This window comes from Felis catus, chromosome D3 (genome assembly GCF_018350175.1).
Source record: "Felis catus isolate Fca126 chromosome D3, F.catus_Fca126_mat1.0, whole genome shotgun sequence".
NCBI lineage: Eukaryota > Metazoa > Chordata > Mammalia > Carnivora > Felidae > Felis > Felis catus.
The window spans coordinates 15,558,921-15,586,637 of record NC_058379.1 but is presented as its reverse complement, the minus strand read 5'-3'; the positions used below and the strand labels follow the sequence as shown (position 1 = coordinate 15,586,637).

Genomic DNA, 27,717 nt, shown 5'->3' with positions numbered 1-27,717 from the left:
TACTAAAGCCTGGCATGTGGGTCTGAGGGTGCTGGGCCTCCAGTGGTCGGCTCCACCCCCAGACAAAGGCCCTGCCCCACTGCTTTGGGCCGCATTGCCTCGACGCTACCCCAGCTCGCGCCACAGACCCTGGCCACACCCCCTCGGCCCACCAGATTCCTCAGGCTGGCCCCGCCCCTGTCCCAGGCACCCACCCTGGCCCCGCCCCGGAGGCCCTGCCCCCTCCTTGCAGGGCCCGCAGCGTCCCTGAGCTCCCACAGTCCTGAATTCCAGCTCCAAGGGGACACGGGCAGGGCCCGAGGCCCCAACGGTAGGAGGGGTGGGAATGAGGGTGGAGATGGGCACCCCCGGCCCTCCTGGCCTCACCTGGTTATCCTCCGCGCCTCCAGGTGGCTCGGGGAGTCTCTCCGGCGCTTCCGCATGGGCGAGTAGGACCGCCGTCTCCGACGCGCTCGCTCGCGCTCCCGCTGTTGCGAGTCCTTCTCGTTGTACTTGGGGTCCCGCTCCCTGAAGGGGTGCAGGGGCTATTGCGGCTGGCTTTCCCGCGTGAACGCGTGGGACAGGGGCACTCACTGCCTCTCACCTGTGCCCTTCACCCCACTGGGGCAGGTGGCGGCTTCCTCCCGGGGCCCCAGGGGGCTGTGGGTGTGTACTGTGGGGGTGAGGCTGGGCACGTGCAGGGGTGTCAGCCTTCGAGGGTGGGCATTACAGGGGCGCGGCTGCCACGGGGGCGAGGACGTGAACGTCAAGAGGGCTCTGGTGCGTGCGTAAGAACTGGGGGCTCTGAATATGGGGAAGGGGAGTATTAGGTGTGTGAAGAGGCCGGGGTGTGGGTATAGCGGGTGCATTAGGGCCCCCAAACATAACTCCAGCGAAGACGAGGAGGCTGGGTCATCTTCCCATTCCTACTCGTGCAATGCTGGGACAAAGGGGGAAGCGGGGCGGGCTTGGGTGACGCTCCCCAGACGTGAGCTGGGAGGCGTGGCCTGTGCCTGGGGGGCGGGGCCTGTACCTGCTCGGGCTGTACCGCGAATAGCTGGGGCTGCGGCGCGATCGAGAGTTTCTGCTGGGGGGGCTCCTCTTGCCAGACTTGGAGGAATAGCTGGAAGAGCGAGAGTAGGACCTGCGGGAGAGTAAACAGTCTCCGAGGGGCCTGCTGGGCTTCGCCGGGGTCGCCCCGGAAGTGTAGGGTTTTATTCAGCTGGTCCTCAGGGGGTGACCTTTTTCTTTCTGGACGCCAGGCAGAGGAACCTGGCTGGCCCTTTCCTGGGCAATTAATAATAATATCGACCACTTCCTCTGACTGAATTCTTACTATCTAAGGCTACTTATTAGCTGTGTGACCTTGGGCAGGTGATTTCACTTCTCTGGGCCTCTGTTTTCTCATTTATATAAGGGGGTAAATAATCGAAGTTACCCTATAGAATTGTAAATGAGTAAATTAGGGCAAATCACATACTGCACAGAGCCAGCACACAGGAAATGTTAGCTATGATTGTTATGTATTTTATTATGTGTCAGACATTGAACTAATGCTTTTTGTGCATTATCTCATTTAATCCTCAACAGATCCTAGGGTTAGGTACTATTAAGCCCATTCTGTAAGTCGGGAAACCGAGGCACGAGAGGTTAATGTTTTCATTTTACAGATGACGAGACTGAGCCTTGGAGAGGTTATCTGTGGCCCAAGGCCACCAGCTAGGAATGGGAGTAGTGGGCATTCAAACTCAAATCTGTCTGACTTCTTTCACCGGTGGGTCAAAGGACATGTCCAGTTACCTTAACTAGCTCCCTAAGGACGAAAGCGCTGCAGAACAGAGGTCAAAACTGCACTCACCTTTTCCCGGAGGAGGTGGATCGGCTTCGGGTGTACCTGGGGGAGGCCCTGGGGTTTGGGGATCGGGAGGAGTGACTGGAAGAGCGGGTGCTGGCATAGGAGGGGCTGCGGGAGCATCCTCTCATGGGGGAGCTCCGGGCTGTGGCTGGGACCAAACCGGATTTCTTCACCTCCGCGCATTCCAGACATGGCGACTGAAATCCTCTGCAGATGTGGGGAGAACACCTGTTAGCACTGGCCTGACCGCTAGCCTGAAGGCATCTCTAGGTAACACTCCTCTCCCTACCTTTGTCCAGGCTGTGGTGCCCTCAGAAACCCCTTTCCACCTAGTCCCATCTTACTACCTCTGGAAAGACTTTCTAGGCCACAGCTGGTAGAGGAATAGGGACAGAGGGGGATGCATTCCAGAGGGGGCACTTCAGAGTAGGTCAGTGGGCACGGGCATAATGGTAAATAACATCAAATCACATAGTGAGAGATTTATTCCCTTTTGAGTCTTTTTCAGCCCATCTGAGTACATTAGAGACACTGGATTGGGTACTAGTGGGTTTTCCACCATCTCTGGAACACTGGCAGTCTCCCAGGCCTGGTGCTCAAGAGCCTTGGGCAGACAACTGTTACTAACAAGAATTAAATCCACTGTCTTTATGTATTTTCATATAAAAAATCATGTATTTTTGCAGGTGCTTTCTATTTAGGATGAATGCTATAAATTTTCTATGTAAGACAGTAGTATAAGTTTCCTTATATTAAAAAAAGTGAGTTTGTCAAGGTAAATACGAGTACCAGTAGTACAGGGATATGATTAAAATCAAGCAGGTGCCATGTAGGTGGTTTAAGTTTGGGAAACTTTCAGTGTAGCCCATTTTGCAGATGGGGGAATTGAGACCCAAAGAAGAGTGATGGCTTGTTCAAAATCACCCAGTGGCAGGGCCTTGTCTTCTGTATTTCCACCCTGCCTAGGGCCATATAAAGCTCCTGTTGGATTCTCAGTAAGGGCATGTTCATTTGGCTTGTGCCAAGAGTCAAGTTCAAATCACATTAATAGAGTTTCCAGGCTCATAATGACCCAACCCCTGCTCACCCCTCCAATCTCAGCTCTTGGCATTTTCCTCTCTTGACTCCAGCCATAATGGACTACTTGTTCCTCATGAAATCCCCCTGCTCCTTCCCTGTCTCCAGGCCTCAGAACATTCACACTGCCTGCAACCCTCTTTCCTCCCCTCCTCACCTAACAATAACTACTCATGGTTCAGGTTTTAGTTTGACCTCACCTTTTGTGGGAAGCCTTTCTTGACATCCCCCTAAGTCTAGTTGGGTGACCTCCAATGTGTTGCCACAGCCCCCAGTCCCTAGGCACCACCCCCACTTCCCCTCCACCCCCCCCCCGCGCCCCCATCCCTAGAAGACCTCACTTGGTCTTAAAATTGTCTCTTCCTCCTCCAGTCACTGAGCTTGAGGGTGAGGACTCATGTCTCTGGATACTGTATCCCAGCACCTTGGACAGAGCCTGATTCATCTGGCCTAGGTCATGAATAAATAGTTGTGAAGTAAACATTTGAGCCTCTTAGTGTCCTGGGTGCTAAACAAGCATCATCTTGTATGATCCTCCCAATGACCTTTTGGAACTGGCACTATTCTCTTCAGAAGGGTTAATTACTTCCTCAAGGCCACTCAGAGTCTCAAACCCTGATCTGTCCAGCTCCAAAGCCCATGCCCCCTCCACTTCATCAGTCTCCTACCTTCACTGTTGAAGGTTCCCTTGATTTAGAGCCAACGATACCTCTTCCATTCAGCCCTCTGCTCATTGCTGATATGACGTACACAGCCATGACTTTAGAGATCAGTTAATTTCAAAATGAAAGGCTGGGTCTAAATTATTTAATTTGGCTGTCCACATAAGATCAAACTAAACAGGGAAGTGCTGGATGCCACTCAGGCTTTAGCTTCAGCTCTATGACAGATACGTGTTTGAATCCTGGTGCTGGCCCTTATGAACCGAGTTTCTTAACTACTCTGAGTCTCAGTTTCCCCATCAGCTAAAAAAGGTCTATCGTAATGCTTATGCCATAAAGGTTCAAGGAGGAATCAAGGAAGATTGTCCATGGCAAGCACTTGGCATGGCCCCTGGAATATAATTAGGGCTCCACAAATGTTAGCAGCCATTATCGTTATTGTGGTTGTTAGTGCTATTCTGTTTTCTTCTGCCCTGAAGTATGTCCTTCATCTCATCTGGGGACATCACTCCTTTTTCTTTGAGATGTTGACATTTGTTCTGACCCAGCCCTGGCTCCCAGGCAGGCTTGGGCGTGAACTGAGGCCAGAGATGTCCTGGGGCTGGCATACCAGAGGCTACGTGTGGATGCCAAGTTGTTTGTCCAGGACTGAAGTGGGCTGTGTGTGCTGGGGACAAAAGGGTGCTCTGTCCTTGAAGAAGCCATTAACAGCTTCACTGCTAGGGCTTCGGCTATCATTCTGAAATCTTGGCCACTCTGAACAAAAGCAGACTCCCACCCCCAGAAGAAAGAAGACCCCACTGTTAGCATGGCAGAATATACCCGCAAACCTTTTCCACCCCTCTTGTATCTCTGCATCTGCCCCATTAATTACATGCTCCCGAGGAAAGGGACCATGCCATTTTTGTATCTCCAGCACCAAGCTGAGTGGCTGGCATTCAGGAGGTGCCTGAAAACTAGGAGAGGGATAAGTAACTGAGTGAATGATATAGAGTAAATGATCAGCGATTTTTACTAGCTATTATTGTGACATTATCCTCAGTGATTAGCATTTTGCTGTGATTTCTTGAATGAGAGAGTAAGGGGGTAATGAACTAGAATTACAGCTGGCTCATAAGCAACTGCATGAAAGGGTTTTCTGCAGAAAAACTGCATCTAGCAAGTGGGTTAAGATACACATGCGTGCACACGTGCGTGCACACACAGACATACTCTGCAGGTATATGGGAACCCTCTGTACTTTCCACACCCACAACCTCCCCCTCCATTCAACAGCCCACACCAGAGTGATACATCTGTTATAATCAGTGAACCGCCGCTGACATCATTATCCCCCGAAGCCCAGAGTTTATATTAGGGTTTACTCTTGTGAACCCAGTGAGTTTTGACAAATGTAAAATATGTATCCACTACTGCAATGTCACACAGAATCTGTGCTCCACCTGTTCATCCCTCTCTACCCCCTAACCCCCCCCCCCCCCCCCCCCCCCCCCCCGGTCACCACTGATCTGTTTACTATTTTCACAGTTTTGCCTTTTCCAGAATGTCATATAGTTGGAATCATACAGGATGTAGCCTTTTTAGATTGGCTTCTTTCACTCGGCAATATACATTTCAGGCTCCTCCCTGTCTTTTCATCGCTTGATAGCTCATTTCTTTTTATTGCTGAATAATATTCCATTGTCTGGATGGACCACAGTTTGTTTATTTATTCATGTACTGAAAGATGTCTCGGTTGATTGCAAGTTTGGGCAATTATGAATAAAGCTGCTACAAACATCCAGGAGCAGGTTTTTCTGTTGCCACAGATTTTCAATGCATTTGAACTTTTTAAAATGACAGTTGACTTTCAGTGGATTTAATGTTAGACTTTCTCCTGAGATTAATGGTAAAACTGACATTTGTTTTTGCCTGCCCAGCCTCTGTCCTTCCTTTAACAAAATTTTTTCAAAAAAATATTTTTTTTGAGAGAGAGCGAGCATGAGAGCGAGAGTGGGGGAGGGGCAGAAAGAGGGAAACAGGATTCGAAGCAGGCTCCATGCTGTCATTGCAGAGCCTGATGCGGGGCTGGAACTCATGAACGATGTGATCGTGACCTGAGCTGAACTGAGCCGAAGTCGGAGGTTTCACTGAATGAGACACCCGGGTGCACCTGCCTCTTTCCCTCCTGATATCAGTACCCTGACTTTTCCTTCAGAGAACCAGACCTCCCCCAAGTTTTGTGTATGTGGGAAGACTACTCATTAGCCCTGATGGTAGCGTGTGACACATTCTTGCCAAAAGCACAGCATCTCCTGGGCCAGGGTGATTGATCCAAGGGTGGGCAGATGAACCAAGATGGGCCAAGCAGAAGCAATGAGAATCTGCCTTGGTATTTTGCTGAAACTTTTGGGAAAGAGGCATTCTGCTTCCATTGGCTGGCTAACCTGCAGAATGGTTGGCATATGTGCCCATGCTTGGGAGGGTCTGCTTGAGAATGAAGCCAATAGAGAGGGAAGCAGAGCTCAGAGATGTAATGGGAAAGATAGATTCTCAATGATGTACTTTTCAGCCCCTGGATCCAGCTGTACCCGAAGCTGATATCCTTGGATATATATTTTTTAACTTATGCCAGTTTGAGTTGAGTTTTCTCTCTCTTGCAAATCAAAGAGTCCTGGGTTAGGAGTGGGGAGTGGGTGGGTAGAGGGCTAAGGTGAGAGACTGAGAAGGTGGAGCTAAGGCAGGACCCCCCACCCCCCACCCCCACCCAGCCTAAGTGCACTGACCTTGACTCTCTGCCCCTGCTGGTGGGGGAGAGATTCTCCAAAGTGGCCCCCTTGTTCTGGGGTGAGGAGGTGGTGAAGGAGTTCCCTGAATCAGAGGTGTTTCCACAGTTGAGTTCCCGGCTCTTGTTTAGGCCCCCACCGGGGCTCCCCTTCTCTTGACCCCGTGACCTGGCTGAGCTGATTTGCGTGGAGGGTGGCGAGGAGGTGTCATTGCCTGAGTCATACTCCTGGGAGCGTCCTCGGGAGGTGGTGAGCGGGCTGGCTGTTTTGGTAAAGAGGTCAGCTGCAGACCCCGACCCAGTGATCTGAAAGCAAAAACACCCGTTGGACACTGCTGATCGCCGGGCCTGTGCACTGTGTCTAAATAACCAAGAAATGTTTACCGTCATGATGCACTGTAACGAAAGGAAAGAGAGAGAGAAGAGGAAAGAAGAGACGCCAAAAAACAAAAGCACAAATTCCTGAAAGAATACCACAGAAAGGAGATATTTTTTTTTTACCCCCTGCTAGAATAACTGGAAGATTTAGGTATCATGCAGAGAAAAAGCATGCGATCCAGATTAAACAAAAGAAAAAGGAAATTATACAAAATTTAATTTCTAATGAATTAACTCAAACAAAACAGACAACTCAATCGAAAGGGGGGGGTGTATAAACACCCTTAAGCTAAAACAATAATAAAAATAAAGGAAGGGGGAGGGGAAAAGAAATGGGGCAATGGACATGAAAAACATATCTTGGAACTTAAAAAAAAAAAAAGATAAAGCCAAAATTTGAAACTTCAACCAAATCCTCAACGAATTTGACCTTTTTTTTTTTTTTTAAAGAAAAAAGTTCCCTGAATAGAACCCTAAACAAATATTGCAAGGGGAAAAGAAATGAAATAAAGAGAGGTTTTTTTTTTTTTTTTTAAATATAAAGTCAAGGTCACAAAATGACATTTTAGTAGTTTTCAACTAAAGGGGAAAAGAAAGGGGGACAAAAAAAATGGAAGTCAAATAGTCTGACTGAAAACAAACGAAAAAAAAGCTCTCTACGATTATTTGTGTGTGTCCTTTTCCCCCTGGAGAAGGTAGCTAAGGCTCTCGAGTGGCTTCTAATAAATTCTCTCATGTCTTTGCGGATTATATCCACTTACCAAGCAAGAGCTCCTCCTTTAGTAGGTAGGTAAGGTGTAAGAGAAAGGGAAGAGCGGGCAACGTGAGTCCATCATTAGAGTCGAAAATGACAAGAAAAAACACACACCTTTCTGCACACCCTCACACTTGGCCCTCAGCTTTGAGTTTTGGTTTTTCAGTGTTCCTAACAGGTGAGGCATCAGATCTGTTTGGTTTTCTCAGCAAGGGGACCTCAAGGCCATCAACGCTAACCTCATCAGTCCCTTAATGCCCAAGTTGGATCAAGAAACCCTTGCTGAAAATGCAGTAGGGGCTAGAGCTTGCCTCTGTCTGGGTATCCAGATCACGAGGGTGTGCTTGTGACAAAGGGCTTTGGGAGGGGCTTGGACATTTGGATTTGGGGTGAATGGGAATGGGGAGCATTTCCCAGAGTCCTGTTTGGGTCTGAACTGGGACAGATGAAGGAGGAAAGGAGGTTGAGCCAGCCCTTGGGAAAGCAATGGTGTCTGTGTTTAGAAGCACAGTGGGTGGTTTTCTTAAAACGTTCAGACCAGTGTCACATCTGTGATTGACACAGTGGGTTTGGTCTGGCCCCTGCCAATACTACTGTGCTTCTTTAGCTGTGGGCGAGAGGAATCTTTGCCCTGGACCTCCTCCAGCAGTAACTATCCTCATGGGGCAAGAGATCTGTGAGGCCAGGAGGGCACTACCAGTTCATGGGTACCTGAGATCCCAGAATTGTCTGTTCTCTGTTTAAATGGCCCTTGGGACCCCTTTCAGGATCTCTGCAGGCTCATCCATGGATCTGTTCTCCTGGGGGCATAACCATGCTTTAGGTGTGCACACTTTTAGGTCCAAGGGTGACTCTTTGTACAGAGCTTAGATGTTCAGGCTGGGGTGTCTATGTGCACGTGTGGGAGGCCCATCACGGTGTTGGTTGGTGTAAGAGGCAGGAGGAGAAAGGGAGGGACCAGGGCATTGAGGCAGGGACACCGCCCCCACCCCCCACTGCCATGTTGTGGCCGGCCACTCTGAGGGGTCTGAGGTTCTAAATTCAAACCTGACTTTCCAGATCATTTTGGAGGTATGTTTGCCAGGATAGGAGAACATATTTTGTTTAGGTTTGCTGGCTTGACTTATAAACATTTAGACATCCAGTATGTAGGCCTCCTTCTATACTCTTGTCCTGGGGCCACCAATATCAGTGAGACCTCACCGTCAAGAGCCTGCTTCCCTCCCACCCCTTATTACAGGTAACTTGGGCCTAAAGGAGTGGGACTTTTGGGCTTTCTCAAAGGACCATGTCTGCCTTCTCAGCAATTGGTCACGAGGGTGAGGCACAGAGACACCAGAACTGCGAGAATCACAGCAAACTCTGGCGGCCCAGGATGTCAGCTTCTGGACTGGGGAGGCGGAACTTCCTTTGTGGATTCTCCCAGGAGGCTTTGCACACAGACAGGGTGATGGTCCAGCGTTACCAAGTTCTCCCCAGCACAGCCGTCCCTGTCATCTTTATCTGCTTGGTGATCTGGCAAGCTTTGCTTTGGGACAAGGGACCTCAAAATAATGTTGCTCAAGTGGAGTTTTGTTGAGTGAGACTTCTTTAAAAAGAAGGTAAAGGCCCTGTTCCCATTCAGCGCCTCCTTTTTGTCTTCCCATTTGCAGTTGCGGATGCTGTATCTTTCCCACCTCTGGGAGTTCATTGGCAACATGTGTATTGCTACCACCTCTGTCAGGAATGAGAAAACTGATGGGCTCTCAGACTGGAGCTTGGTTCCAGGATGGGTGCAGGGAATCAGGCAAGCCCTTTTTGGGGAGAACGAGGCTAGAAGGTAACTCAAACGAAGGGGCCTGTGAGTATAACAGCTTCCATTGTAACTGGCTTGCTACCCTGGGGCATCCAGGCTGGCCTTTCTCTTCCCAGGTACTTGTTCCCAGCCCTGGCTACCACTTCCAATGCATTTGCCCTGGTGCATCATGGGTCCCCATAGGCAAGGATTTCCTGAGTGTGAGGCCCCTCCAGGCTAGTGGATACAGAAGGGGACTTTGCCCTGTTCGCCTTCTCAACCCCACACTCTGAGCTCACAGAGACGCTTTCAGTTTGTCTCCACCTGACCATGACTCTTATGCACACGTAACTTGTGTAATTAGAACTGAGAACTGTATAAGGCATCATGCTTTTCCATCCTTCCAGAAAACAGAGATAAAGGTCCTCTGAAATGTTCTCATTGGGTTGACTCTGGTGCCTGAAAATACCAACATCTCCAGCTTGTTTAAACGTCCCATTTCTTCGGATGAATATAAATTCTTCAAAATGGATGACAGTATCCTTTGCAACCCACCCCTGAGTACTTCACAGACCTTATCTCTTCCACATACCCCCACCGTGACCCCCACAACCTATGCCGATATGTTAGAATTTTCTTGGCTTTGCCACCACATCTTGCCCTCCCAAGCCCAGGCCATTTGCACATGCCATTTCCTCTGCCTAGAATACTCTTCCCCATTACTCCATTTCACATGGCTAAATTTATACATCCTTTAGGTTACAAATCACTTTCTAGAAAGCCTTCTCTAACCCCTCAGTCCATAGTCCATAGCACAACAGTCCATAGTTCACTCATTCATTCGCTCTTTCATTCATTTACTCCTTCAAAAATGAGTGGCTTCTGTGTGTTACAGCACTGTTACTCAGTGGGGTAATTTCTTGTTTTATTGCCTGTCTCTCCATCTGAGTGGGAGTTTGTTGAAGACAGAGGCCACGCATGACTAGTTCAGCATTGTACCCAAGTAACTACCAGTGCCTGGCGCAGAGTAGGTGCTCACTAAATCTGGCTGAGTGAATGAAGCTGCTCCATAGTCCTTTAGAAGCCTGAGCTCAGAAGCCTGGGCCCTTCCTAACTTAATTCAGTGGTGAAGATGGCTGAGTGATCAGGCCCTGGTGAGGCCCAACTGGGTAACTGCCAACTTTGGGAACTTACTTGATGGCTTTTTAAAAGAGGGACTGGCCTCCATCATATTCAAAACAGTTCTAAAAAACTAGGTTGATTCTTAGCTGAAGGTTGATGTCTCAAGACCAGCTCAGGGCTGGCTCTGTGATCAAGAGGTAACCTCTAGAACTGAGTTCTAGGTCCAGGCCTATGGCAGAGAAGGAATCACCTTCTGTTCTTCCTCTCCTTCTTGGCCCTCCTCGGACCCAGGACCCTTGGAGAAAGCACACAGAGGCTCTGTCCACATATTTCAATGGCATCAAGTTCCATGCTAAGGTGAGAAGCTCCGGATCTGAGAAGCCTTCCAGACGAGTTTTGCTTGGTCTCCTTAATTCCTTTCCATCTTCTACTACTCTGGGAGATCAGTTTACAAAATGGACTGGGGCTGGCCATTTGCACATAATGGGGCTGTTAGCCCATACGGTGACTTTGTTCAGATTACAAAAAGGTGCTTCTCCTGGGTCAGGAGTTAGAAACAGGTGTTTCCTCTGGCCAGACAGATTAGGAGAAAGATGTACCTTTCTCTAGGCTGAAGCAGCTCAGGTCAGTATTCACGGTTGCCTTGGTGAATGGAGGGTAGGTGGGGTTTAATTCCAAGATGAGTCACTTGCATATGGGGCACAACCAGCGTTCCATAGCATCCCTAGCAGGCACTGGACATACAAATCTTCTGATTCCATTTGACCTGCTTAAAGGGTTACTCTGGATGCCGTAAGAGGTGGGAGCCCAAAGACCTTCATTTCTGCTTCTTTTGGCTTAACCCTATTTGGTTTTGTTTTTACAAGCCTTGATGGGCTCTGTCTATATTTCCAGGTGAAGGGAACATTTTAATAAACTCATTAGAGATGTTTGGATAGTTTAATGGCCTCTTAGTTTCAGACTCTCCCTTTTCCAGAGCTCTCCATTCACCCTACACAAAGAACAGGAAAGATATGGAGGGGAGCTAAGCCGAAGGTAGGATGTGTGTGTGTTGGAGGTGTGTGACAGCCATGATCATGCAAAGGAGACCTTCAAGTCATGGACATCATGATAGACAACAGAGGCCTCTGTGTTCTTGTCTCTGTCCTCTCATCTCAGAGTGGCTCCTTTCTAGACAAATACTCATATAAGATGCAAACAGTTGTCCACTTGACACTGACATGACAAGATGCCTCCTACTTGCTCCTCATTTAGATAACAGCCTTCGCAAAATTCATCTTTGAAGGGTTCTTCTGTTTGGAATTTCTCTTCTGTGTATTAACTGATCTTTGCCCCTGTCCTTGTAGCTAGGCTAAAAAATGGTGCTCAAGATACTTCCTAGGAAGAGTCATTCTAGACCCACCGTGATCCAGTAACAATGCCCTCACGGGACCTGGCATAAAACTCTTTAAGGCTTGGCATAAAAACTCAGCCCCTGTAAGATCTGCTTAATTACTAGGTGAAAAAACATCTGTCTTAATATGGATTATCCCCAAAATTGAGACAGGAATTTGAATGCTGGTAGTTTATCTTGAGAGGACAGGGAACTTCGGTAGGAGAGTGGGGAAATGAGGTGAGGGAGAGGAGGAACCAATGAAAGATGGGTTATCACAAACTGGCAGCCACGGTGAGCAGCTGGAGGACACTGTGGGAGCCAGTGAGGAACCGACTCCAGAGTTGATCTCAGCCAAGGAGGAAGCTGGGGTATTAATGTACCTATTCCCCACCACTCATAAGTTGAAGGCTGCACCCAAGGGGTGTCATTTCTCTAATACATCCAAACTGCCACATGGCCAAGCAAAATGGTCTTTGGCGGCCAGAGAGCATCTTCTGGAAGCTGGAAGTTAGCTGTGTGCCCTGAAGTGGAGAGGGTGAAGGGATAATACATCCAAACTGCCACACGGCCAAGCAAAATGGTCTTTGGCGGCCAGAGAGCATCTTCTGGAAGCTGGAAGTTAGCTGTGTGCCCTGAAGTGGAGAGGGTGAAGGGATATAAATGAACAGCGTCTGCTTCAACACCCCACATCACCACTGGAAAACTGGCAGGCCAAGTGATGTTTTGTTTCAGCTATGTTTTCTTGAGCCCACTTAGTATATATGTGCTTAGTAGGGAGACTGCTCGACAGTAAATCTGAATTAACTGCCAACATTGTAGAATGAGACAGTTTCACATTAACAACTCTGTCTCTGGTTTGTGCCAAAGACTAAGATCTGACAACATTGGGTCCACATTCCTGCTCACTAATAATCGGCTTGAGGGAATTGCAGCTGCCCATTTTAGGTGGGGGGGGGGCATGAGTTTTTCTGGCCCCCAACCCCATGGGGTTCCAGTTGGTTATATCAATAAACTACCTGGCCCCTGAGACATCTAGGTTTGTGACCCTGTGTTCTAAGTGTTTGCTGCTACCTTGACAGTGCATCCTGTATGCTCCATTTCTCCCTGTCAGAACCATGAAATAGATCTCACTGTCTTCCCCATCTCCATCCTTTGCATCCTTCTTAGGCTTTTGTCAGTGGAAGGAACTAGGAGACCAAAGCCATTAAGTCATATCCAGACCCTGGAGCTATTACAAGCTATTCCCTTCTGGGTCAAAATTGCCAAGCTCAGATTTTTTTTTTTTTCCCTAAGAACAAACTGTATTTCACAAATCTATGACCATTGGGAGAAAGCAAACAAGTGTTTCCCCTTTACTCCCCCTCGGCCCCCTCCAATGTGAAGCTCTGATTTTTTTTTTCTCTTGAACTCACAAGTTTGACTCATCTCCTTGTTCCTTAATATACTCCACATTAACACTGGGGTTTTTCTGATAAGTAATTAAATCCCCCCACCACAAACCCCAGCTCCTGGCGTTTCACTGGGAATCTCTCTCAGCCCTCCAGGGAAGCTGGCACTGTTATTTATTGTTTTTGTTTCAAATCATTATTTAATCAAGAACGGGGGAAAAAAGGCAACCTCTCACTTACACTTCAAAATTTAATTTCAGCTGAATTCTGAGATCAAGAGGCAGCACGGCCTAATAGGTTACAAAAATACAATCAAGAAGAGAATTCCAATTAAACTGAACAAGTCCATTTACTGAGCTTCAAATGGCCCCATGGAGAGAAATGGCTATAAATTTTTTTCCCCTCCCTGCCATATGGGGGACTGGGAATTCTCATGTGAATATAGAGCTGTGTGGCAGAGCTTTTAGCTACAGGGTTCTGGTTATTCCTTTAAAAAAAAATCCTTTTGTTTCACAAAGACATTAAGTTTATTTTCCTTGCTGTTGTACATCTTCCTTTGTACACTAATTAGGAAGACAGCAAAAGAATGGGTTCATTGACCTTTGGGAGTTCGTGTGAGAGCAGGCGGGATGTGGGGACGGCGGGAAGATGACAAAGTCTTGCAGGACTGGGTGATCCCTCAGAGTGATACGCTGCAATTGACCTTGGACCCAAGGAGGTGGTCCAGCCTCCTGTCTCCCCCACCCCCTCCCCACCACAGGAAGCTGAGAGGGAATCCCAATTTCAGTCCCATCATGCCTCTGAAGCCCCTCCTGCTGGCCCCCAGCCCACCGGCTCTCAAAACTCTCTATATGGATCCAGTCAGGCAAATTTTGCACCAGCCCAGATTGAACTGGAGGAAAGTAAGTTCACTGTAATGAGTTTTTCATCCGGCTGAATGTGTTTGGTTCAAGGGCTCATCCTTTCTTCGGAGGGCAGGTCAGTACTACATCTTCTGGTGGTAAGATGTCATTTACGTGATAGAAAATGGTGGTTTTCTTTTATTCTGAGCTGACGTGGTGGAAGTTGACAACCTCATGCCACTTTCCGTTAAAAAACAGCAACGGCAACAACAACAACCAGAACAGGTCCTGCAAATTCCCATTTCATACTGCCCTTCCTCCGCATCCTGGTCCTTCTCTTCTCTATACTGCAGTGAAATGGTGTGGCATGTGGAGTCTCTCAGCTGAGCGAGAGCTCGAAAGGCTTTTGCAAGGATGTGTGAGAGCCTGGACCAGGGGTCCGAAGACCAGGGCTGCCATATGCTTTCCCTTAGCCTCCTTTTCCCTGCCTGCAAAGTGGGATGTATACCTCCATCCTGCCTTTCTTCTTGGCTTGTTCTGAAGGTCACCTCAGACCGTGGATATGATTAAGCTTTTTGAACCCATCACATCTGGGTTTATTAGGAGTAAGCTTAATAACACCACTACGATGACAAATAATCACACTAGCAATGATTGCATATTGAGTGTCGATTATGTCCCAAGCATTGGGCTAAGTTTCTCATACAGAACTGAAAGTGCATGAGGGTAGGATCCTTGTCTGTCTTGTTCACTGCTGTTCAACCATTGCCTGGAACGGTGCCTGGCACACAGTAGGTGCCGAATGCATATTTTTTAAATGAATGAACACCTCAACTCACTCCATCCTCACAACCGCTCTATGAAGTAGGTATGATTATTAGCCCAAGGTACAGATGAGGACACTGAGGCCCAGGGAAGTGAAATGACACCAGGAAAGTCTTATAATGAAGCACATGGACTCTGAGGTCAGACTTTCTAGGTTTGGATCCTGGTTTCTCCATTTCATGTGGCTCCTTTTCACTTAATTGTTGTACGCCATGGTTTCCTCAATGTGAAATGGGCTCTCTTGAAGGGCTCTTATAAGAAACAGATGAGGTGGCACGTGTGGAGAATTCAGCCTAGCAACTGGCACATAGCTGGTGCTCAGTTGGCTCCGTTGGTTGTTGTTACCCAGGGTCTCCCAGGGAGACAAGATCATGACCCCAGAGTCTACAGATCTGCTCCAAAGCCCATGTCTTCATCACTGCCCTCTCCTGCCTCCTCCTGTTAACAAATTTCACGAGGCCCTCTTTTATGGATCTCAGGTTCTTTCTGCTACCATTCTACCTTCTCCTTCCTCCTCTTCTTCCTCTTCCTCTTCTTCTTTTCCCTCTTCCTGTTCCTTTCCTTCTCCTTCTTCTCTTCTCTTCCTTCTCCTCCTTCTCTTTCTCTTCTTCTTCTTCCTTTTCTTCTTCTTCCCCTTCTCTTCCTTCTCCTTCACCTCCTTCTCCCTCTCCTTCTATTTCTCTTTTTCTTATGGCGTCTGCAGGTTTTTGTTGGCAAGGAATACGTGGCAACTGTTGGCCAAAGCTGGAGGCTGAAGGAGGAAGGGAGCCTGTCCTTCTCCTTGGTCTAGCATCCTAGAGATCAGCCCTCTTCCAGATTCCCTCTCCAGTGAGGGCAGATTTAACAGAGAGCCCCATGCCAACAGGGAAAGGGCTTGGCCAAGGCTTCGCACCACCAGCCTCTCTGCCATCCAGTCGGCCCTCTGGCTATGAAAGTAAGCTTCTGAGACACAAGCCATGATACATACCAGCTCCCCTTCCTCCCAGCTGGGCCACCTACCTAAGTCTCTTTGGCTCTGTGAGCCTGTTTTTCTCTCTGAAAAATGGTGATAATAGTTGCATCTACCTCAAAGAAGTGTTTTTGAGACCAAAAAAACCCCAACAGCTGTGCAAAATACGGGATAGTTTATAATGTTACTTTACTTTTGTTCTAACAAAAGTGCCTGGCACATAGCAATATCTCCCCCTCCCTTTATTCATCAGCCATCTCAATTTGGGGAACCCATCCTTCAAAGCTCAGCTCAAATGTTCCTTTATTTGTAAAGCCCCATCAGGTGCCAAGGCAAGACTGTCTGGTCCTTTCTCTGTGGTCTTACTACCTATTATACTTACTTCCATCACCACCATGGTTGATAGTCACAATAGTCAGTAACTGGTTGAGTGTGGATACTGCCTCATCCAAAGGTAGCTGGCCTTGGTACTAAGGCTATCAGGTATCACTCTTTAGTTGCTGAACTTGTGAGAAGGTCCAGAGGTACTACGGGAGGGAGGGGATACCTTTGGTGACTTGGGGGTAGTGTGGTGAGAGGGTCTATTAACCAACTATTGTGCAAGTTTTTGAATATTGTGGCAACTAAAGGGGGAACTGGTGCTCACTGACTCAATCTCAGCCCTAATTACAACACTTATTTCACTGCACTGCAGCCTGCTGTTGACTACCAGACTGAGCTCTGGAGTTCAGGAAGAGTGTTTTATTCATCTCTGTCTCCCTGATGCCTTGGACAGAGATGGTTGAGTGGAGATAAAGAACGTGAATGAGACTGTGAAGGGTCCCTAAATCATCTCCTTGGGACCCTCCATTTGGATTTGGACTCTGACTGAGCAAGAGGGCTTCAGGTTATCTTTAGCTCACCAACTAGGATTTCAATAAGACAGAGCCCTGAATTTGCATATTCATGTATGCAGATAGGCCCCCCTTGATGTAATGTGCCATTCCTTGATTTTTTAACGAGCCTTGCATAGGAAATACCTGCAGTGGAGTGTGGCAGGAACCATGGCATAGAAGACCCTTCACACTCAGGTTCCTGCTTATCCCCAGAACCCCATCTCTTGGCCTGGAATTCTGCCTCCAATCTTTGCTTCCTGCTTCCTTTGGCTGATTCTTGCTCACCACCAGTTTCTCAGTTAGTTGTTACTTTCTCTGCCCTAACCTAATGCTAGCCCTAATTCCTTGCCCCACCTGCTACCTCCCCCCCGCATCTCAGCATCTCTGCTTCGTTGTTGTGTATTGTCTTTTACAGTCTTTACCTTGTCTGTCTCCCTCGTAAGAAAGCACAGACTGTTGTATGTTCACCAGATCCTGAGAGCCATGGCACGGCAGACCCTTGATGGATTATTTTGCGGGTATTTGGTAGATTTGAATGAGTGATTGAAAGGATTCTCCAAGGGCAGTGCCTTCGCTGTTCTCTTTAATAGGGAGCTCAGGAAACCTGTGGTCCAACCTGGCACCTTCATCCATCTCTGCCTTTTTGCAAGAGAGAAGAGGAGAAAGGGTCTAGCATGGAGGGCACTCGGAGGGCTAGACTTGGGGGTGTCTGATGCCCCCAGAAGTCAGACAACTGTGAGTAGGGTGGGGCTAGCCCCTGGGGCTGCAGCTGCTATTTAGGATGGAGGAAACTGAAAACAGAGGAAACAGAGGCCCCGGCTCTGCTCCCAAGTCCTGCGAGGACTAGCCTGGGCCTGGAGCCACACTCATTCCTGCTGCTACAGCTTCTGCTGCTACCAGTGCTGCTGCTATTGTCATTGCCCCATTACTATTTCCACTATTGTTGGCAGCGACCGTTAAGTAGCATTTCTTCCTCTACTTTTGTTCTAACAAAAGTGCCTGGCTCATAGGGCTGTCTCTGTGTGTTACAGTCTGGAACGTTTACTTACATTAACTCATCGAATCCTCGTAACATCCCTCTTACAAGGCAGGTCTCACCGTTCCCCTCATTTCGCAGATTTAGAGAAGACTGAAGCACAGAAAGTTTATGCAACTTGCTCAAGGTCCCACAGTTGCTAAGTGCACAAGCAGTACCCGGAAAGCTGTAGTCATAACACCCACTAATATTTGCTGAGTTTTCCCCTGGGCCAAGCACCGAGCCGAACAGTTTCTCATACTAGTTTGCTTTTGTCCTAACAGCAGGGTTTTTGAAGAAAAGACTTATTATGTGCATTTTTTTTAAACAGATGAGGAAACTGTGGCCCGAAAAGGTTTAAGTAACTCTCCCTAGCTCAGGGCCAGTATTTGACGGCATAAGCACAGCCCCATGTTTTGAACAACTCTAACTTGCCACAGCCCACGGAAATCATTTCTCTTCTCTGAGTCTCAGTTTTCTCTTCTTGGAATCAGGGCACTGAGCTAGGTGAGCTCTTAATGCCTGTCCCTTCTAGGTACAGATGGGCCTTCAGCTCTTCTGAGAGGGGTTGGACCCGTGGGAGGCACTGAGACTTCAAGAACCGATAGCGAAACTGGTTCCCTACCAGCTGGTGTGGGAGGACCACACTCTTTTGTTTTTTGTTTTTAGTAACATCCAGCCTTTTTCAACATCTGGACAGACCTGGCCTGTTAGGAAACCATCCCAGGAAGGGGATCAAACAGGCCAGTTGTGCCCAATGGCTCTTTTTAGCGAGAGTCAGTTGGGGCCACCAATTGGGCTGCCACAAATACCAGGACCAGAAAGACAGGGTGAGTTTTACTCATTTAAATTCTTCTGCCTCTTCTTGCTGCTATTGTAAATTGATTTCTAACTTGGCAACAATTCCCCTGGGAGACAGATGAGCTTGGCATGCCCATTTTCCAGGTTTGGAAGCCGAGGCTGAGCGGAGTAGAAGGAATTGTCCAGCTAAGCCAAGACTTGCACCCACCTAGGCCTCCACACTCTCTGCCATGCTGGGAAGGCATTTTATAAGACATCAGTGGTGGTGGGCTGGGGGGGGGGGGTCGCGGAATGCAGGTGGGCATTTTCCATCTGCAAACTACTCAGCAATCACAAGGCCCTTCTACAAAGAGGGGAGGGAGCTGGGAAAGTTGTGGATGGTTCTAGCTAGGCAGAGGATGTGGACAAAATGAGACCTTGGTGAGCCAGGGCGCCTTGCCTGGTAAAGAAGAGTTTCCCAGAATGCACTGCAGGTGATAACTTGCGTCAACCAGGCCCAGCTAGTGTTTACCATGGCCTTCCCTTCCTTGACCTTCCTGCCAGCACCCTGAACTTCTCCTTTCTTTCACTTCATCTGAATTTTCAGATTCACTCGTAGCTAGAAGACACAGGCCCCTTCCCAGCTGTCAGCTGCGACTGGAGTCTGTGTCAACGTTGCCTCTCCTCCCGTTTGTGTCTCTATCCCCTGAGCATCGACAGAAGGCCTTCGCATACTTTATCTTACTGGATGTCCCCAACAACCCCATATGCAGGTGGTATTATTTCAAGTTTGCCAATGAGAATGCTGAGTTTCAAAGAAGTTAAGCAACTTTCCCAAAGCCACACAACCAGCAAATAGCAGCGCTAGGACCTGAGTTCAGATCCAACTCTAAAGCCCTTGCCCGGGGAAACTTCCTGGTGTCAGACTGTCTGAAGCCACATTCCAGCTCCTCCTTATTGACCTGAGGGAGCGTTCCAGGATTCCATTCAATGTGGGGTTGCTCAATTGGATTCACTCTTGCTTCGCTCTGTGGCTTTACCTCAGACCGTAACCTCTCTGAGCCTTGGTTTTTCTGTCCCATCTGTGAAAGGCACCAGTGAGAGCAGCCATACCCCCAATTCCCTGAGACCTTGTGTAGACACATGAGAGGACACGGAGCAAGTGCTATGAGCTCCTTGAAGGAAAATTCTCATATACAGTCAAGGCCGTGTTTGTATAGGTGAAATCAAATCCCAGCTGCTAATCAATGCTGCAGGCGAGCTGGTGTCAAAGATGCAGACTTCACTGAAATGCTGGAATGCCTCTGGTACATCAAAGACCCCCTCTTTTCCTTCCTCCCCAAAGAAACCTCCTCCAGTGTCTCCCACATGCATTCCTGCAGATGTCACTCTGGAGACCGACATGTAGTTTTCAATGTTTCCCTGATAAGAAGCCTGGGTGTTTTAGCTTTACTTCCTCCCCCAACCGAGTGCTGCTAAAGGCTGGTGAATGACCCTTTGGTTAAGCAATACTGAGGTCTGAAAAACAGTGGGGTATTTGCCCAAAACCGAATTAAAATGTGCCGTACACTGCCCTGAACTTGTGTCTCCACCTCCCCCCAGTGTCATGGCCAAGACTGGCCGAGGAGGCTGTGTGGAATACTTACTACACCCCTGGCCGACAGGAGGCTGAGCATCTGGAGGGGCTGGCTGGGCGGGTGGCTGGAGCGGGCCTCGGGGCTGGCCTTGCCGAGGGTCTTGGAGCAGCGGCGGGAGTGCCTTCGGCGGGACTTCCGCCCTTCCTCGGGGGACCTGCCGCGGTGCCTGGGGGGCAGGGGAGACAGGCGTGAGGGTCTTTTGAAGGGGAGCATGGCAGAGGGGTGGCTGCAGAGCCAGGAGGATCTGAGGACTGTGGAATGTGTTTGGGTATGTTTGTATGAACCACGTGTGCTGCCGTTCTCCCGTCCGTCCATCTGCCCATCTGCCCCCTGCACCTGCCCATTCATTCACTCACTCTCTCATTTGTTCATTCCAAAAATGTTTCTTCATGTACCTGACACTGTCTTTGGGGCTGGGAATGTAGCTGGGAGGATACAAAACATCCCTAGCCTGATTGGTTTAGTGTCCTTTGCGTGTGTGATTGCCAGTGTGGTTGTATGTGACCGTGTGTATGCCTGGGTGTGTCCCACTGTGTTTGCCTATAAATATGACCGGACACATCCGTATGTCTTTGTGCGTGACTTTGCCATCTGTGACACAGACACATCCTATATTGACTGCCACCCAAAACTTTTGAAAAAAACGTAGCTGACAAAAATGCAAAGATGCCTTGCGTAAGCTCGTCAGACCTGGCTATCCTGTCTGCAGCGGAACCCAAAGGAATCTCTGACTCTTTAGAAAGGGCATATTTAGATTCTGCTAGCCCGTTCGCTCTGGGCCACAGTAGTAATAAAAGTAACACCTTACTGATTTGCATGGCACTTGCCCTCTTAGGGCATTTCTTGCAACTTGAAGACACAACACAAACACGGCAGGTAGTTCCCATTTTACAGACGAGGAAGTTGGGGCTCAGTGCTGTTTGGGAACCTGCCTGAAGTCACACAGCTTGAAGATGGCAGCATCAGGGCCAGGGCAGACTTTTCCGCCCCACTAGGAAGCAATGCCTCTTGGTCATGCTCTGAAATGTCCCTCTGTACTCTGGGACCTCCCGATCATTTTCACTGGGTGTGTGGCCAGTGCCTACTGGAGCATCCCTCAGCCCAACAGGCACTGGGGAGCTCAGACAGCAACATCGCCAGGAGTGATGACCGCAGAAGGGGGCCGAGGCCGGGGTCTGCAGAGGTAGCCATTTCGCTAAGAGGTGAGGTAGAGGGCAGCATGCTGAGGGCAAGCTCTCTGCACTGTCCTCTGACCCAGGCCAGCAGGGCTTAGCCGCCGAGAGCCGATTCAGCCTGGGCCTGGGGTCAAGGGCTCAGGCTGGGTCACCTCCGGACCCGGGTCTCTGTCCCAACTCTGCCACTCACTGTGACCTTGCTCAGATGCCTTTGCTCACCACGGTGGAGTTTTCTGCATTTCCACGTCAGTAATGCACCTGAGCTCAGTGCGCCAATGCCCTCCAGACAAAGGCCACCAGGAGCACGCCTGTGGTTGAATAAGCGCGTTTACTGCTCCCTGCAGTGAGGGAGAGCACACACCACGGGGACGTGTAGGCTGTCCCTGTACGGGAGTGTTCTGGGCGGGCCGCAGGTGACTTCAAGGAACTGGGGCTTTGTTCTGGATTGGATGCTGTCATTAAGTGGAGGTGATCCTCTGACCGGGTCTCTTCATAAATCTTGGAGCCCAGACCAAGGCCAAGGCTAAAACTGGAAAAGGAACAACAGTCCTTCATGCTAGCCAGGATAGGGAGACGCTGGGTCACTTTTGGGTCTTGGACAAAGTTCCTGTTTTATCTGGGCTCCAGCCTGACAACAGAGGGGCCTTGTTTTTTTCTGGCCACTCAGGGTCACAGAGCAACCTTGTCTGATGCTGATGCTCTTTACGGTTTTTGGTGTTTAGGGGAAACACCAAGACTTGGTGACGGCAGCACACGACAGGGTCTGCGTTTCCTTCCTCAAATGCTTCTCAAGCTCGGCTCCACATCTGCCTCGTGAAGGAAGATTTAAAAATCTCACTGACCTGGCCCCACCTCCTCTGAACTAGATCGGAACATCAAGAGGGTAAGATCCAGGAATTTCGCATTTCAAGAATTTTCCAAGGTGACCGTAAAGTACAGCCAAAGTGGAGAAGCCCTGGTCTAGTTGATGGTGTGACTGGGGTGATCAAGAGGGAAAATGCGGGGTGCCTGGGTGGCTCAGCCGGTTAAGCGTCTGACTTCGGCTCGGGGCATGATCTCATGGTTTGTGGGTTCAAGCCCCATGTCAGGCTCTGTCCTGACAGCTTGGAGCCTGGAGCCTGCTTCGGATTCTGTGTGTGTGTGTGTGTGTGTGTGTGTGTGTCTCTCTCTCTCTGCTCTTCCCCTGCTCGTGCTGTCCCTCTCTGTCTCTCTCAAAAATAAAAAAACATTAGGGGCGCCTGGGTGGCGCAGTCGGTTGAGCGTCCGACTTCAGCCAGGTCACGATCTCGCGGTCCGTGAGTTCGAGCCCCGCGTCGGGCTCTGGGCTGATGGCTCAGAGCCTGGAGCCTGCTTCCGATTCTGTGTCTCCCTCTCTCTCTGTCCCTCCCCTGTTCATGCTCTGTCTCTCTCTGTCCGAAAAATAAATAAACGTTGAAAAAAAAATTAAAAAAAATAAAAATAAAAATAAAAAAACATTAAAAAAAATAAAAAAAAAGAGAGACAATGTATTTGAAACTGTAGCACACTGCCTGTAGGAACTAGGAAAATATTCCCCCTCTCCTCTTTCTCCTTTTTCCTCTAGACATTGATTTAAGTGGGATGAGGTGGGACCGGACAGTGACTTTTTAACTTAATTTAATTTAATTTAATTTAATTTTATTTTATTAAAAAATTTTTTTTAATGTTTATTTATTTTTGAGAGAGAGAGACAGAGCACGAGCAGGCGAGGAGCAGAGAGGGAGACACAGAATCCGAAGCAGGCTCCAGGCTCTGAGCTGTCAGCACAGAGCCTGACGTGGGGCTTGAATCCACAAACTGCGAGATCATGACCTGAGCCGAAGTTGGACGCTTAACCGTCTGAGCCACCCAGGTGCCCCTATTTTATTTTATTTTTTTAAAGAATTTATTTATGTATGTATGTATTTATTTAGAGAGTGAGCATGCAAGGGCATGTGAGCAGTGAGGGGCAGGGACAGAGGGAGGGAGAATTCCAAGCAGCCTCCACGCTGTCAGTGACAGCCTAACGTGGGGTTTGAACTCACAAACCATGAGGTCGTGACCTGAGCCAAAGTTGGACGCTTAACTGACTGAGCCCCCCAGTCCCCCCAGGACAGGGACACTTTAAAATCTCCCTGGGTGACCTGAGCGTGTCGCCAAGCATGTGGGAAGCCCACAGGGATGAACAAAGCAGCCTGTGACATCCAGAAGCCAGAGGCCTTGGTGCATCCTCTGGCCATCAACAGTTCCAAACATCGACAGCAACAAAGCCGCGCTCCATTTCTTCTCACCCACAAGAGAGCCCTCCTCCCCTTTCTGAGGCCGGGACAGCTAATGTGTCAGCACAGAGAGGGTCCTGGTTGGGAGAAACCCGACTCGCAAGGGCTGCAGAACTAGGTACTTGGTGCTTTCATAGACTGTTCAGCTTCTCTGTGCCTAGAGCAACGCTTAGAGAGTGCACCAAGTCCAAAGCCAGACTCCGCAGTTCATTCCTAGCTCCGTCACTTAGTAGCTGATTAACAAGTTCCTTAACCCCTCTGTGCCTCAGTTTCCTCATCTTTAAAATGGGGGATAAGAACAGTAGCTACCTCATGGGGTAGCAGAGGGGATCGTGTAGTTACTTCAGGGAGAGGGCTCAGCACCTCACACCATGGCAGTGGCAGTGGTCACTGGCCCTTAGGAAACACACACGTGTGCTTACTGTTGTTCCTGTACCTGGAGGCAGCCCGTCCCTTTTCTCTACAGGGAGGTGTTGACAGTGTCGGGGGAGGCTCCCTGGGGAGAGGGGTTACCTGCTCTCACAGCTTGAGGAGCGGGTCTCCGAACTCTGGGACCTGGAGGGGCAATGGTGATGGCGGTGACGGTGAGACTTTCGGGGCCGGCTTCGTGATCTTGGGGGCGGTGAAAAGGAGTGAGTCAGAGGAGGGGAGAGAGGGAGGGGGAGGGAAGGAGAAAGAAAGAGGGAAGGAGAGGGTGGGGGAGCAGGAGAGGGAAGAGAGTGGGGAAGGGGGAAGAGAGAGGGAGGGAGAGAGAGATTTTGATCTTGTGACATACATCATCCTCTTGCACCAGAGTCACTGTCCCTCCCAAAGTTAGGCATCTCCCCCTACCCACGCCCCACTCCCCATCACCCCAGCTCTTCGGGCGGTTGGCCTCTCCAGCCAGCTATACTGAACACAAGTGAGTGGCAAGGCTTCCTCTGGAGGAGCCAGCCTGGGACTCAGCCTGGGTCTCGGGTTCCCACCCCACCGCACCCACCCGCCCTGACGCAGACCACACCTGCCAGGAGTGTCACGTCCCCTCGTCACCTCTCTCCCACCTAAGACAGGGGTCTCAATCTCAGCCAGCCACTGTACTGTGTGAATCAAGTGCTAAAGGAAGAAGTGGCCTTGCCTCCAGAATATTGGCGTGCTGTTGGATCTTCTAATTTTCCAAGTGAATGTAGAAATACAGATTTTTATGCAAAATATTCCTATTTTTAAGTGGAAGGTCATTTTTTAACAAGACACTGGGGGCAAAGAACGCACGTTTGCAGAGTAAATTAGGCCTTTGGGCTGCCAATTTATAACCTCAGATCTGGAAAATTAAGTCCAGATTCTTCACATGGAGTCAAAGACCCGCTTTCAGAGTTAGAAACATCACTGGCAACAGAAATTACAACAAACAATCGACAACCACCACTACCACTAATAGTGGTATTATTACAGGGTACTTCAGTTCCCCCTAAATGATAATAATGACCCAGAAGTAATAGCAGCAGAGACAATGGTCACTGAGTATGTACAAGGAATGTCAGTGGTTTGGGCCAAGGCACGATGTCAGTGGGAGTTAGAGAGGGCTCTATCGGGAGGTAGCCTGCTTATTCCAACAAAGGACTCAGGGATTCTTGCTAATGTGATAATCAGACCATATCCCTAACCTGGTTAACCCTTCCCATTGCCCTCATGTCAAGTACGCATTCTGATCCTGAACCCCGAGCGCCTTGAGGAGTCAGCCCCTGCCAAGCTCTCTAGCTTCCTTGTGTGGTGTCTCCTGCTCTGGCTGGGCAGGCTCAAGGAAGTCCAACTGCTTGTACTCTGGCTCATGTATGTCCCAGCTCATGATGTCCTTCTGAGGATGATGATGACGGGTGGCCCATATTTAACACATATTGCCTGCTGGGCACCATAGCCTAAATGGACCCATCTCTGCCTTCACAACAACAACAACGTATGAAGTAGCTTCTCTTACTTCTCAGATGAAGAAACCGAGGCAGAGAGTTTAAACCATGTGCCTAACCAGTAGCCTAGAATGGTTACCTCTGTCCTCACTCCAGTCAGTCTAGACACTTCTCCCTGTAGGAAGCTCCTGCTCACTACCAAGCCTGCTGCCATGCCCTGGGCTCCTAGCCGCCATCACTATGCTGTGACCTGTCCCTTGTCTGGCTCCTGTGTTCCGCTGGGAACTGTGAGCATCTTGAGTGTGGAAGAATATTTGGCTAAGCTCTGTCCTCGGGCCCAGCCCAGGGCCTGCCATGTATTAGGGCCTTACTAAGGGATGTTGAATACAAGCAGGCTCAATCTCTCCAGAGATCACTTGTTCAGAAGCATCCCCGACCATAGAACCTGGCAAGAAGAACCATCCTTTATCTTAGGGGCGCCTTGTTTTTCTTGCTTCTCCCTCTCCCGATGATGCTTGTCTTTTGCATCACCTAGCAATTTCTGGGGCTCATCCAGCTCTTGGCACCAGGGAGGGTGGCCCCCTTGCTGCCCTCAAGCAGTCAGCCTCAGTGATGACCACCCCCACAATCCCCACTAGTGCTCTTAGAGTCTCGGCCCAGCCCCTGGCTCTGTGTGTCTATACTGCAGCCCCACTGGACAAGTGATACCGAGGTCTCTCAGAGTATGTGCTTGGTCTGCGCTTAGTGTGAATGCCTTTTGACTTGAACTGAACAAGCTTGATGATCGGGAAGTTGTTCCCTGAGCTAATTCAAAGCTCTACTGTTTCCTTCTGGAGCATTCCCCAGGCCCCTGTGGGGGTGGCTCAAATGCCCTCCTTTGCACTGACCTTGGATGAAGTGACCCCTCAGGCAGCAAAGCGAGGTGCCCTCCCTCTGCGTCCCTGCCTCCTCTTTTCCCTCCCCAACAGCCAACCGCCTTTCATCCTATTGCATTTGGTCCTCACTTTAGAAGCTTCTTGGTGGGAGATAAAATATTAGTTGATTGGAAAACACATGTGCTAACATTTGCAGGGTATAAAGTAGGTGGGTTGTAACCACATTTACTTTTAATTTGTCTGGGAACTGAACTCTGCAGGCAGCACTAGCTGATTTGAATTTCTACCACCAGCTATACACCGTGAACCAGCTGGGGCCCCGAGACCGGGGGTAGGAGCTTCGCTGCAATCTCCACGAGGTAAGCCCCCGCAGCCAAGGCTCGGACTCACAAGCACACTCACGCGTGTGCTTGCACGTGATCATGCCCCCATGACCACTCACGCACACACGGCACACCTGTGTGCACAGGTAAAACCCACCCCACACCCTCCATACGTGTAATGCACGCGGGTAGATAAGCGGTGCACACGCAGGGTGCAGAAAATCAGCACGCGGGCAGACTGCACCCACGTGCACACTGTTCGCGTTCGTGCTTACGTAAGCAGAAGCATACAGAATGCTTCCGTGTGGACACAAATATACACCACACACAGACTATCCCCATTGCACACGTTTGTACACGCCTTCCACACAAATGTTTGCAGGATGGAAAAACGTACAGACGTTTGCAAACAATGTGCATACTATACATACACGCCTTTCATAGAAATGTATTCCACAAGGCACTGCAGGCACACAGACGCACATCATTCACTTTCACGCACACACAAATACACGCACGTCACATACACAACCTCGTGCACTTACACATACCCAAACCCACAACTGCCCTTCATCAGCCGGTTCTGCCTTTCCCTGCCTTCCTTCCTCTCACCCACCCCCACCTCACGTTTATTTGGCCACGCCCACACTCTGGCTATGCAGAGGTCAGGTTCCCTGCCTCCTCCCCCCCCCCCCCCCGAAACTGGAGAAAAGAATGTTCCAGGTGCTCCCTACTTACTGTTTTTTGTGCCTCTTCTCGTCCCTTCTTTTGCTTTTTGGGCTGGAGGAGCTAATGGAGAAACGGCCAATTAATTAAAAGATGCAGAATCCCAGTTCCAGATAAAAAGAAACAGTAGTTAAGATGCTTTACACACCGGGGTTACAAGACCCAGGCAGTCGGGGGACAGACGCTAATCATTTCCAAGAGGAGAGCAGTCACTGTTGATTTTTTCACCCAGCAGGTTCAGCTAGAGACAGTGACCCACACACGGACTGAGAATGAGGTGACGCAGGGGGCCACGGCCAGCTCTGGGAGCTTAATAATACAGTCGTAAATAAAGGTCATAATAATACCTGCCACGTGTCAAGGATTTATTGTAAGCAAACACTGCTAAATACTTTTCGTCGACAGTCCTGT

General features: G+C 49.3%; 1 protein-coding gene and 2 long non-coding RNA genes across 6 annotated transcripts in view; 2 read left to right on the top strand and 1 right to left on the bottom strand.

Moving 5' to 3' along the window:
• SRRM4 (serine/arginine repetitive matrix 4) overlaps positions 1-27,717 on the bottom strand; it is a 474,160-nt gene that overhangs the window by 3,697 nt on the left and 442,746 nt on the right. For all 4 annotated transcript variants that reach the window (XM_045042073.1, XM_045042072.1, XM_023241473.2 and 1 more), the window contains 7 exons: positions 27,319-27,369; positions 24,016-24,114; positions 20,061-20,217; positions 6,339-6,643; positions 1,838-2,041; positions 1,013-1,123; positions 367-507 (listed from right to left, as the gene is read on the bottom strand). In XM_045042073.1, coding sequence (XP_044898008.1) covers positions 367-507; positions 1,013-1,123; positions 1,838-2,041; positions 6,339-6,643; positions 20,061-20,217; positions 24,016-24,114; positions 27,319-27,369 — 1,068 coding nt within the window. The remainder of the gene's footprint in view (positions 1-366; positions 508-1,012; positions 1,124-1,837; positions 2,042-6,338; positions 6,644-20,060; positions 20,218-24,015; positions 24,115-27,318; positions 27,370-27,717) is intronic.
• LOC102900631 lies at positions 177-27,652 on the top strand. The gene is made up of 4 exons (XR_890905.3): positions 177-310; positions 21,949-22,109; positions 26,551-26,616; positions 27,539-27,652. It is a non-coding gene; the product is annotated as an uncharacterized LOC102900631 (long non-coding RNA).
• LOC123381373 lies at positions 2,027-5,826 on the top strand. Its single transcript, XR_006588254.1, has 2 exons — positions 2,027-2,104; positions 5,627-5,826. It is a non-coding gene; the product is annotated as an uncharacterized LOC123381373 (long non-coding RNA).